Below are 13,609 nucleotides of genomic sequence, written 5' to 3'. Positions count from 1 at the left end.
ATGTCTGTTAAACAAGGTGTGTATGATGATCTGCAGATAACATAGACTATGAATGCATTTTGCAGGAACGGATCTTTTACAGGAACAGATCTTTTGCAGATACTGATCTTTTGAATGTCTACAGCATCTGTGTGTGCAGCATCTTGCAAAGATTTCTGTCTGATGGGGAGTTCAGCTTCATAGAATAGACTGTGTAGGTATGGCTCTCATACTACATGGAAGGGGGTAAAATTGGTCTGTGATCTTTCATTTTCCAAAGACTATGGTCTGATGTGTGTATGTGGTCTAAGAAGGCCTTGTTCACATTATAAATCGCAAGTGCTGAGCGATTTTGAAAGCGCTTTCAGAGTGATTTTTCAGTTAGAAAAGCGTTTTTCTAAGCGCTTTTGTGTAGATATTTTTTTCTTTCACTTCCTGACGTTAGTCAGGAAGTGAACTCTATGCCCCGGAAATGAATAAATACAATATATTTATTCATAAACCTCCCTGGCGTTATGATTATTTCCAGATCTGGGTTCTAAAAGCCGTGCAATTTTTTCATAAGCTTTTAGGGCCCATTCACACTAGAGCATTTTACCGACGATTTCGGCAAAACGCGCTAGAGCTTTTTTAAGCGCTAGTGCAATAATACCCTATGGGCCCGTTCTTACTTGGGCCAAACGCGTAGCCTGCACTATTTTCAGGCGATTTTCCGGCAATCGCGTTTCAATGCTATAGAAGCGCTAAACGCGGTCGCTAAAAATCCTGCAGTGTCCAGTGTTTTTTCCGCGTTAATCGCGGAAAAATGACTCCCACAAAACTTTAGGTGTGAATGGGGCCTAAGATCCTAAAAACTAGAACAAAAACATACCCCAGAGAGGTCTGCAGCAGCTCCTGCATGAAACTCACTCAGGGCCCGGTTCCACTTGTGCGGCGCAATTTCAATGGGAAAATCGCGGCAATGAACCGCATGCGGTTGCGGTTTCGTTGCCGTTTCTATACGGATTTTCGGATTTTTGAATCGCTCGCGGTTTGTGCAACACTATTTTAACCATGTCAATGCCGGCAAGCATTGACATGGGTTTTTAAGAGGAAACGCACGCGGAATCACCGGGAAAACCGCAAGTCTAAAATACTTGCAGTTTTCCTATTTAGTTACATTACTGACGAATCGTGTGCAGCGTGCAAATTCTGTGGGGTCTATCGTGCAGATTTTTTCTGCACAGGAAAACGCTCAGAACTCCTGACAAGTGGAAACAGTCCCATCCACTTGTATTGTCTATGCGAATCTGCATGCAGGAAACGCATGCAGATTCACTCTAGTGGAAACGCGCCCTTAGGCACCAGATTACGGGAACAGTAAATTCGGGCGCCTGAGGCTAGTGGACAAATCGGGCGCCGCCATTCACTCCTATAATAAATATCGTTTAATGGGCGCCCGATAGGAAAAAAGGGCGCCGGAGAAAAATAACGTTTTAAAAGCGGCGCCCGGAGACTTAATGTTTTATTACTGCTTCTCATGATTACACATTATTTAATGATTTATACATTTTTAAATATTATTTTTAAACGAAAAACAGTACAATATTTTTTTTCAAACATTATTATTAAACGAAAAACAGTACATTTTTTTTTAAACATTATTTTTAAACGAAAAAACCAACAGGGGGGTCTTAGGTTTAGGCACCAACAGGGGGGTCTTAGGTTTAGGCACTAACAGGGGGGTCTTAGGTTTAGGCACCAACAGGGGGTCTTAGGTTTAGGCACCAAAAGGGGGGTCTTAGGTTTAGGCACCAACAGGGGGGTCTTAGGTTTAGGCACCAACAGGGGGGTCTTAGGTTTAGGCACCAACAGGGGGGTCTTAGGTTTAGGCACCAACAGGGGGGTCTTAGGTTTAGGCACTAACAGGGGGGTCTAGGGGTTAGGGGTAGGTACAGGGATGGTTACTTAGGCACCAACAGGGGGGGTCTTAGGTTTAGGCATCAACAGGGGGGTCTAGGGGTTAGGGGTAGGTACAGGGAGGGTTACTTAGTAATTTTTTTTTTAAACGTTATTATACGTTTCAGTATTTAAACGAAAGATTAACGTTTTTACAATTGCCGATTTAATGCACATTATTTAATGATTTATAACTTTAAAAAACATTAATTTTAAACGAAATACAGTACAATACATTTTTAAACGTTATCCATGCTTATCGTTAAAAACCCGGCGCCCTTTTTTCCCAGCGCCCCTTTTTAACGTACGCCCAGATTACTACCCTGTTCTGTGGCTTTCCGTCCATGGAAGGTATAGGAAAAAAGCAAAACGCTCACAAATCGTTTTTTATCCGGCAATTGCGTTCGCGTTTTAAGAATAAATGCACTGTATTAATTCTTTTGCGGGTCAAAGAGTTCACTTCCTTTGCTCTGCAAAAGCGCTTACAAAATCGTACCGTGCAGTTGAGCGCTGGGAGGGGGAAAAATGCTGCCGTCAGCGATTTTGATTTTAGATGTGAACAAAGCGCTTTGCGATTTCCCTATCCTTTCTATTGAATCGCAAACGCTCTGAAAATGGTGCAGGAGCCGTGTTTGCGATTGGATAGAAAGCTCATCGCTAATGCGAGAACACTCACATAGAGCAACATTGCACAAAGAATGAAATCGCCCCTAATGTGAACAAACCCTGACACTGCCCCCTAGTGGCTGCAGCTCTGGTGCTTTGAGTCCACCAGGAGAGAAACACAATATAAATGTTATTTGTCTTGTCTTGTGTACAATTTTTTTTAACATTTTTTTTTTTAATTATTATTATTGTTGAAGAAAAGCAAAGTCATCACAAAATAAGGTAGAACAAATTACAGTTGTCTTAGGCATTTTCTCACAATAGTACAAGCAAGGAAAAAAAAACAGACATAAAAAGTCTTCTATAATAATTTAATTTAATCTACTGTAGACTTTGGTGATAGATGATAAGAAAGTTCGAATAGTCCTGCTTGAAGTATCAGAGTATTGAGCAGGCCGGTGAAGCCTAAGACAGTGTAGAGAGCATATGAGGAAATTTGTAGTATCTATTAAACGTTTAATCTTAGTTAAACACTAAGATATCTAAAAATTATAGAAAACGTCACATTGGTCAAAAAGCCATATAGGTAAGTCCAGCGTTCACATAAAGACTTGGGTGTGTGGGCCTCCTATTGAATTCAGAGAACCTGTAGTATATGGATGGAGGGACTCGAGTTGGAATTTTCCAGTCGAGGTAGGAAGCTAAGGAGGATTGTAATCTGAGGGTGTATATGGCCACTGGTCCCATATTTTATGGAATTTGCCACCAGGATGCTGTCATTTGTTCCAACATACTTGTCCAATTTACCTTGTTTTTGACATCTGATAGTGTTGGGGGGGCAATATTCTTCCAAGCTATGGATAGGCTATGGATAGTCTGGTTGCCGTTAGAATATTAGTAATCAGTTGCATGGTATGTTTATGGATGTCGGGAATAGGTTTGCTTAGGAGCATTTGGAGGGGATCTAAAGGAATGAGGACACCAGAGAGATCAGAAATTAGAGATTGGACCTCCTGCCATAAGGGAGCAATTACAGGGCAGAACAAAAGATGTGTTCAATGGTGCCTTTCTCGCCACATCCTCTCCAACATAGATCCAGGGTGTTAGGGTAAATGTTCGAGAGGATATCCGGAGTTAAATACCATCGAAATAAGATTTTACATGTTTTCCATAATTTGTATACAAATAGAGGAACGTTTGGCATTGTTCCAAATTGTCTTGTGTACAATTTAATTAAAAACTCATAAAAACCCCCAATAAAAATCTTTGCCATGACACCTATAATAATATTGCTGCCCAACTACAATATACTGTCAGCATCAGAGGTTCAAGGTCAATTGTGTCTTGGCAAAGATTCGTATTGATGTTTTTATGTGTTTTTAATTATACTGTACTATGATAAGGTATTGCATTAGCATTTCATTTTGTTATAATAAAGATCCTCTATATAATTTTTTTCAAACTGTAATTGAGTGGTGCTGTATAGGGACGGTCAATGAGATGCAAATCATTTCAAGTTGATGCAGGATTATGCAGATTTTGTTCTCAAATGTATGCAGCTTGAAAATGGACCAATCCAATTTTAAGTCCTCAGGGTTTTATTGGTTCATTTTCAAGCTGCATATATTTGCATACAAAATTTGCATAATGCTGCATCAACTCGAAATTATTTGCATTTGATTGACCATCCCTAGTGCTGTTTCTTGGGCTTCCCCGGGTGTACATACTGTATGTTTCTAGTCCTAGGACACTCTTGATAGGCCTGTGTGTGGCCTGTTTGATTGGTGGTTGGTTCCACGACTTTCAACATAGGAACACACTAGGTAGAAACGCTAGCGTTGCGACGACGCAAAAACACACATAATGCAAGTCAATGGGCCACATGAAAAAACGCATATGTTTGCGTTCTGCAATGTGTGTTTTTAAATACACTGGTCTTGCTGCATATATTTCCCAAAACTCAGCCAAAACGCACATAATGAATGTCAATGGTAACGCAGAGGTATTTAGTGTGGGGTTTTTTATGCTTTTTTAAAAAAAAGTTTAATGTATTTCCACTTCCTGTTGACTTCCTAGTGATTTGCCTAAAACGCATTTTAAAAAAAAAGTATACAAAACGCATATGTGATTTATATATGCGAACCGCAAATGCATTAAAACACGCAAAATGCTTGCTGCCGTTATGCAACCCATTCTTGTGAGTACTCATTTATCTTTTCTTTCTGTATTACTTGATGTACTTAGTATCCCCAACCTGTGGTCCGCGGCCCACTGGTGGTCCGCGGGACGCTCCCAGTTGGGCCGCAGGACTGTCCTCCTCCCGTCCCCCGCCTGTCCCCCGTCCCCGCCGCTGTTATTACCTTAGCAGCGGCCGCTCTCCCCTCTCCTGCGCGTGTATTTATTCAAGCAGCGTATCTCCCGGCTGCTGTGTGTAATGTTGCAGGAAGCAGGGCTCGGTTTCCATAGTAACGGCGATACACATCGCCGGTACAGGAAGCCGCTGCCCTGCTTCCTGCTGCATCACACACAGCAGCCGGGAGATACGCTGCTTGAATAAATACACGCGCCGGAGAGGGGAGAGCGGCCGCTGTTAAGGTAATAACAGCGGTGGGGACAGGCGGGGGGCACCACCTACCCATACTGGGGCACTATACTGGCTATACTGGGGCACTATACTGGCTATACTGGGGCACTACACTACTGGGGCACTATACTAGCTATGCTGGGGCACTATACTAGCTATACTGGGGCACTATACTAGCTATACTAGGGCACTATACTAGCTATACTGGGGCACTATACTGGCTATACTGGGTAGCTATACTGGGACACTATACTGGCTATACTGGGGCACTATACTGGCTATACTAGGGCACTATACTGGCTACACTGGGGCACTATTCTAGCTATACTGGGGCACTATACTAGCTATACTGGGGCACTATACTAGCTATACTGGGGCACTATACTAGCTATACTGGGGCACTATACTGGCTATACTGGGGCACTATACTAGCTATACTGGGGCACTATACTAGCTATACTAGGGCACTATACTAGCTATACTGGGGCACTATACTGGCTATACTGGGTAGCTATACTGGGACACTATACTGGCTATACTGGGGCACTAAACTGGCTATACTGGGGCACTATACTAACTATACTGGGGCACTATACTAACTATACTGGGGCACTATGCTAACTATACTGGGGCACTATACTGGCTATACTGGGGCACTATACTAGCCATACTGGGGCAACTAAACTCCCTATACTGGGGCAACTATGCTAGCTATGCCACTGCACCCTCGCCAGCCCCCTGGGTAAACACACCCCCACCCCCCGGCGGTCCCCGGAAAAAAATTTGGTCAGAAAGTGGTCCCCGGGCCGGAAAAGGTTGGGGACCCCTGTACTATATAACATAGGAGGCTCCCTGTTCTCTCGTGTTTATTTTTCACCTTTATCTGGAAGAACAACAGGTATTCCAGACCCCCATCATCACTTACATGGAGGTGGGAGGGGGATAAGTATAATAAGGGGGATTAAGGGTGGAGTTTAATTTGGGGGACAGATTCTTTTCTTAAAAAAAAAAAAATACTCTAACCAAAATATATTATGTTGTTAAAGAGAATCTGTAAAAAGAAAACCAGTTGGAGCGGGAGGGGCTTAACTCAGGAGGGTGAAGCCTCTGGATCCTAATGAGGATCCCCCGTCCTCTTCACCCTCCGGGATCCACCGCTGGCAGTCCCAGAAAAAAATCAGCGGACAAGCTTGTTGGCAGTGGCGCAGTTGCGGCTGCAATATTTACCTTCCGCGCTCCTGCACAGGTGCAGTAGCAGCTCTCTGATGGGCCTGATTGGGCTCAGCTATTTCCGCCAGAGCCCATCAGAAAGCTGCACCTGTACAGGAGCACGGAAGGTAAATATTGCAGCCTCTACTGCGCCATCACCGACAAACTTGTCAGCTGATTTTTATGGGGCTGCCAGCGCTGGATCCCGGAGGGTGAAGAAGATGGGAGAAGCCTCATTAGAATCCAGAGGCTTCCCCTTCCCGAGGTGAGTAGCCTTGCCTCCCCCCGACCCCTCCCCACCCCCAATGCCCCCAACCCCCCAGGCCGGGCTTTTTTTTTTCTTCTACAGATTGCCTTTAAATTCCTTGGATGGACTCTTTGGAGCAGTAAGAGAAATTGGTGTTCTGGGTAGAACAAAATATGAGTTTGGGCACGTACCCCGCAAAAGTCTGAGGATAACTTCAACAAAACAGATTTCTTTAGAGGCAAAGGATTAATGATTGGAAAGATTTATAGGAGATTTTATTTGGCTGTTTCCCGATTCTTCAGTCTTGGACCCTGTCTTGGAAATTGTGAGATGATTGTGTAAGTTATTTCCCTTACACAGGGGATTTATGATTCCTCTGACATCCCTGGTGGTCTCCGGGAGGTCTCAGGCCGCACCTCCAGCAGTTTTATGCCCTCTTTCTATATTTTGTGGTAGTGATTTTCCTTGTTTATTTTGTGGGAGTGATTTTTGTACGTATTGGTATATTTCTCTGTACAGCGCTGCACTTTCTGGATCGCTTTGTTCAGTCCGGGAGGCTTTTATGTGCTGCAGACAACGGTGATTAATGTATCGTAACGCCGCAGGTGCGACATTTCCCTGCTCGCCGGCCCAAATTAAAGAGTCATCATTAAAGCCAATTTGAAAACATTGGTAGGAGTTAGTTTGACACAGGAGGAATATTTGCTTGGCCCGCCTGTACTGCAATTCCCTATAAGGTGCACGGGATAAGCAGGAGGGCTAGAAGCCCCTGGAGCAAGCCAACACTAATAGCTGCTACTTCAGGCATCTGGGTGTTTTTTAAATGCCTAACACTGTGGAATGTGTCATCATTTCCAACGTACAGCATAAAGTGTTGTGCATTGCATATAAACCATCTTTGCATTATAATATTTTGTATTGCCTGGCTGAGTCTTTAGCACTGGCATCCAGTGTCAATGTCAGCTGGGGCGTAGCATTAGCCGTAGCAGCTGCTATGGGGCCCTGAAGCAGAGGGGGCCCAGGTGGTACTTGATGTATTGACCATTAACCACCCTGGCGTTCTATTTCATGCGGCCATACGGCCGCGGGTGGCTTTTTTTTTTTTAAAGGCTATTTTTTAGTGTAGCTAGCACTAGGCTAGCTACACTTACCCCCAAAGTCCCCCGGCACTGTTCCCCCCCCCCCTCTGCTCGCCGCCGGCGATATTTACCTGGCCGCGATCCAGCGATGGCCGAGACTTCCGCCATAGCTTCAGGCGTTGCGGACATGACGTCATCTATGTCATGACTTCGTGCACAGTTTCGATAGCCGCCATAGCGACCCCTGGAGGCTATGGAGAGGCTGCGCCAGCGCGGGCTTGGAGGGGGGTAAGCAAAAAGGGCGGGATCAAAGCGGACCGGCGACGATCGGAGGGGTAATGTAGCTGGCCAAGTGCTAGCTACACTCCCTCTGATAATTTGGGCCAGAAAGACCTTCCAGGGGCTGAGAAATACACCACAGCAGTAATGGACGAGCTGAGCTCGTCATTACCGGCAAGGTGGTTAACTTTCTTGTTCCACCCTCTGACTTTGTCTCAGAGCCCATGGACTATGTGCAGGTGGGAGTACGTATGAAATCGACTTGGGCGCAGGATACAGCTGATATATGGCTTATTCTGCTGCAGCACAAGTCCTGGCAGCATTAATTACTATTCCCCCTCCAGGTCCATGTGGATGGTGGGGAATTACGTAATTTGGCTTCCAGCTATTGCTGGAGACCGAATTACAGTGTTTTAAAAGTAACTTCAGTTCCGTCTTCTGACGGCGTCAAAGTTAATCACTGCGTGCTGCTTTAGCTGTAATTCCTATTATGGCCTATGGTGGTGTCAGCTGCGCCCAAGTGTCCTGCGCTGGATACAACGTGTTCGGCAGGTGACATTGCTTAAGACTGCCTGCATCTGAGGGCCCCATGAAAGTTTTGCTATGGGGCCCCACGATCTCTTGCTACGCCACTGAATGTCAGATAACGCTTACCTAGACTGAGACGGTAAGCTGCTCAAAATCCTCCCCTTGTAAGCATCATCAGCCAATGAGGAAGTCAGGGAGGAGCTAGGAGGGGCACCAGCCAGTCTTTCCCTCTAAACACAGCTGACCCTGCTGATTAACTCTTTGTGACCAGTTCTGCAGCTAAAGCTGTAAAAAAAAGTCTCGCCACCCATTCCTGTATAGCTCCTCTCTGCTCAGTGCATAATAAAGCATTTCATCTTCTCACAGCTTTACAAGTGAACTTTTCTCTTTATTATTTTTATTTTAAGGGTTGGAAATCAATCTAGGTTTGACGTAAAACAGCAGCCACTTTAGTGTGACCTTAAAGGAAACCTGAGATATCAAACTGTGCCTAATTTATACTTACCTGGGGCTTCCATGAGGACCAGGGGCTCCTTCACTGTCCTCCCCAGCTGTTGTGCCAGGATTGCCCCCAGTATCTTCTTCAGTGGTGATGTGCTGTGCCTGGCCTTGACTGAAGAAGATACCAGAAGCAATCCTGGGACAACAGAGTGGCGGGGGAGGACGGCGAAGTAGCTCCTATCCTCATGGGGCTGGAGGAAGCCCCAGGTAAGTATAAATTAGGCACAGTGTACCGTCTCAGGTACACTTTAAATGTGGTTCATTCAGCTCCCAAACAGAGAAATTATAACCTATTGAACTTTTCATTAACAGCCTGTATCATAAGTAATTCCACAGCCATACAGAAGTTTTATGATCTTTAATTAGTTTGCTGCTGAAGTCTGACTGTTACTTGTTGCTGGGTCACATGAGGCGTGTCTGTAGTCAGAGCGGAAGTGTCGCTGGTGATCCCATGGCTAATCTGCTGAGAGCGGAGGAGGGATGCAGCACTGGTGCAAGTGCATACCCGGTATCCTGGAGATCAGATGCTGCAGGGACGAGGGGCTGTGCTGGAGGAAGCAGAGGGGGGTGAGCGTAGTGCCGGTGTCTGCAGTACACAGCCCCATGTGTCTCTCCTCTCCAGTCCGGCTTTACACATCTGGGGTGGGGGCCCTCACAATATATTGGTGCAGGCAGCAAAATTATTATTATTATTTAGTATTTATATAGCGCTGACATCTTCCGCAGCGCTGTACATATAGTCTTCTCATTAACTGTCCCTCGAAGGAGCTCATAATCTAGTCCCTACCATAGTCATATGTCTATGTATGTATCGTGTAGTGCATGTATCATAGTCTAGGGCCAATTTAGGGGGAAGCCAATTAACTTATCTGTATGTTTTTGGGATGTGGGAGGAAACCAGAGTGCCCGAAGGAAACCCACACAGACACAGGGAGAACATACAAACTCCTTGTAGATGGTGACCTGGCTGGGATTGGAACCTAGATGGCCCGTCTAGAACAAGGCCATGAGTAGAATGCAGGACATTGCTGGGAGCTATATAGGTTTTAAGGGATTTTACCAAACCCATCCCCTTCTTTTGATACCAAACTAACCCCAGTCTCTATTTCACACACATCTCAAATGAATACTTATGTTTGGAATGCATGCGCAATTGGGATGTGTATGAAAAGCAGACAATGTTATTACTTTTATTTAGTATTTATATAGCGCTGACATCTTCTGCAGCGCTGTACAGAGTATATGGTCTTGTTACTAACTGTCCCTCAGAGGGGCTCACATTCTAGTCCCTACCATAGTCATATGTGTCTGTATGTATCGTGTAGTGTATGTATTGTAGTTTAGGGTCGATTTTAGGGGGAAGCCAATGAACCTAACTGTAGGTTTTGGGGACGTGGGAGGAAACCGGAGTGCCCGGAGGAAACCCACACAGACACGAGGAGAGCATACAAACTCCGTGTAGATGGTGACCGGGCTGGGATTGGAACCAGGGACCCAGCTCTGCAAGGCAAGAGTGCTAACCACTACGCCACTGTGCTGCCCAATATAAAGTTGTATGAATGACTGTGGGTGTGATGTGTTTGTACCATGGCTGTAATGCATTTGTTATTAATAGAACCTGCAGCATTCAGAAAAATGCAACATGACTGCAATTCAGCTGTGGCAGACCCGCTTGCCTACAACAGCCATTGGTTCTCTTCACTTATTCACCATATTCTTCCTTGTCAGAAACATGCTTCACATGAGTTTTGGTATAGATGACCGGTTCTCTTTATCAGTCAGCCCTTCTGTGATATCCTAACATACCGGTATGTTGTTGTACTCTGCAGGACTGCTGGGGATGGTGGCCCACATGATGTATACAACAGTCTTCCAGATGACTGTGAACCTGGGCCCCGAGGACTGGAGACCGCAGAACTGGGACTACGGCTGGTCATACTGGTAACTGTTATCATCTGCTGCGATATTTCACATTGTCCACACTTCATCTTTTCATGATTTAAAGAGGCCCTGTAGTGACATATAGCAGAATGCCAATAGATTATTCAGGATACTCCCTTTTATTTAATTTTCCTGGATTCAGCATCAGAAACCCTTCCTATTTCTGTATATCGGTATGTAGGGGCGACATATCCTCCCAGTGATGCTTAGGCTAGGCTTTTTAGCTATGTAGAATTCTCTCCCAAGAATATTCTGGGAGACCAGGTCTATTTTGAACTGGTTTTGGAGCTCTCAGTAAACGAACACTCCGCAATTAGTGAACTGACAGCACTAAAGATGTCACCGCTTGTGTTACATTTCAGAATATAAATCGGGGTGAGGAGAGACTTTACAATGAGCAAACACTGACTACGTCATTTATTATTCAATATTGTAAACCAAAGTAAGCAATTGTATTCATTACGTTATTTTTTCTACAGTTGCTCTTGAAAGGAAACCTGAGATAACTAAAAGAAAAAAATATACATACCTGGGGCTTCCTGCAGCCCTCTTCAGGCTGATCACTCCCTCGCCATCCTCCCGGCCCCCAGGATCCTCCGCTAGATGGCCTGGTAATTCAGCCAGCGTACTGCGCATCACGCTCCCGTGAGAGGAGCACGGGAGCGTAGCGGAGGAAGGTGCACGGCCGGACTGTGCCGACTGGTGGAATTACGGGACCACCAAGCGGAGGATCCAGGCGGCCTGGAAAGACGGCTGTCAATGATCAGCCTGGAGGGGGCTGTAGGAAGTTATGTATATAGCTATAAGGTAGCTATAAGTATGTTTACATTTTTTTATTTTCGTCTCAATTACACTTAAGTTACCCATACACTGGTTTGAATTCCCGCTGATACACACCAGATTTGATCACTGTGATTGAATCTGCTGTGAAATCGTTAACACAAATGCTGGCCGATCCACCGACCACCATCCGACACCGGTCGATCCAGCGGATCACTCCCGACGGAAACACTTGATTGTTGGCGGGTTGGGTGTGCATCACTAGCGGCGTTCGATTCGGGCGACGACCGACACAGCATAGTGGTAGCCATGACAACACCTGTCTGGCCGGTGTTGTGTCTGATTACGCTGCCTGTTGATTTGCGCTGCCCCGCATGCGCAGTAGGAGACTGTGCGCCCACATTTCCTATTTAATTATGCTGCTGGTGGTAAAATCCTAAATATCTCCGCTCAAACACCTCTTACACTTCACAAATTTTCAGGGTAGGGAGGGGACCCCCTGAACGACCTCTATGCCTAATTGCAGCCCCCGACTCCCGCTGGTTCCCGAGATAGGTTTCTGTAATCTATATCCTTAACCAGCGGGGCTCGGGGGCTGCAATTTGGCATAGAGGTCGTTCTGGGGGTCCCCTCCCTACCCTGAAAATGTGGGGAGTGTGGGAGCGGAGATATTTCGTATTTTATCTCCAGCAGAATCATTAACTTCACACTGAGCATGCGTGCTACTTAGTATGGAAGGGAGCTTCCGGGCAGCGCAATCAGACATTACACCGGCACGAGTCCCCGAGGTCCATGCTGTCTCACTTTCTTCTCCGTCTCCTCTTCACCTCCTCTCACGTCCTGTGACTAGCAGATGTTCAAACAGTAGAGCCCCCTCTACTGTATGAACGTCCGCTAGTCACAGGACGCGTCAGGAAGTGATGTCAGCACGGATCCCGGGGACTTGCGCCCGAATGGGGGGAGGCCAAGGGACGACGAGGCAAGCGACGGCTCCACAAGTTTTGAATCAATTTTATGCTGAAATCGATTCAAACCTGTGTGCAGTGTATGGGCAGAATTAGACCCTTCTTCGATCTGTTGCTCGATTCGGTGGCCATCTATTAGTGTATTGGCCACCTTGAAAGTCACATTTTTGTAGAGAATTCCTTATACAGTAAATATATATCCTGTACTCCCTCTGGTGGGCACAAGTTCAAATTGCACAAATGTCTCACTTCCCAAAACAATTAATGCTGGGAATACACCATGAGTTTTTTCAGCGGATAGATGGTTCGATAGATAATTTCCGACAGGCCTGATCTGCTTTAGATCATTTTTCTGATCGATTTTCTCATAGAGGTGAATGGACATCGATCGGAAAAACAATCGGAAAAAAAAATGCTAACAGACACCTCTTCTCATAAACTCTGTCACTGGTGATCACGTGATGCAGGGCTATCGTCCCCTCTTCCTGAGCACACTGAAGACTGCCTGAGGAACTGATCTATGGTAATATTTAATAGATCTGACCAATGTACAGTATCACACATCTGTGTTCAATTTCAACCCACTTATGAAAAAAAAATCGCTGAAAACTCAGGAAAAAATTGCTAAGGTCTATAAATCAAGAAACTGACAATCTATTCCCTAGGTTCTCAACATGCGGTACGCGTACCCCAGGGGGTACTTCTGATGCTTCCAGGGGGTACTCTGGCTTGATACACTTAACCAAGAATAACCAATTTAGAGTTTTAGAAAATTATAAATCTTTTTTAAACAACACCAAATTAGTATTTTAGCTACTTAAAAGCAATAGTAAATACTTGGAAGTTGTTTAGAACCATTATCATGCACTACGATTCAATATATATTTGTTAAGGGGTACTTGTCATAATGGTTACTATGCTAGGGGGTACTTGGTGAGTACAAGGGTTTTAAAGGGGGTACATACCAATAAAA

The 13,609-nt window shown here is 45.2% G+C and overlaps 1 protein-coding gene across 4 annotated transcripts in view; it reads left to right on the top strand.

The window, feature by feature from the left end:
- GSG1L2 (GSG1 like 2) overlaps window positions 1-13,609 on the top strand; it is a 348,027-nt gene that overhangs the window by 238,496 nt on the left and 95,922 nt on the right. For all 4 annotated transcript variants that reach the window (XM_068264185.1, XM_068264186.1, XM_068264184.1 and 1 more), the window contains one exon: window positions 10,780-10,891. In XM_068264185.1, coding sequence (XP_068120286.1) covers window positions 10,780-10,891 — 112 coding nt within the window. The remainder of the gene's footprint in view (window positions 1-10,779; window positions 10,892-13,609) is intronic.

Source organism: Hyperolius riggenbachi, chromosome 12, assembly GCF_040937935.1.
Source record: "Hyperolius riggenbachi isolate aHypRig1 chromosome 12, aHypRig1.pri, whole genome shotgun sequence".
NCBI lineage: Eukaryota > Metazoa > Chordata > Amphibia > Anura > Hyperoliidae > Hyperolius > Hyperolius riggenbachi.
This window is presented reverse-complemented; position numbering and strand designations above follow the sequence as displayed.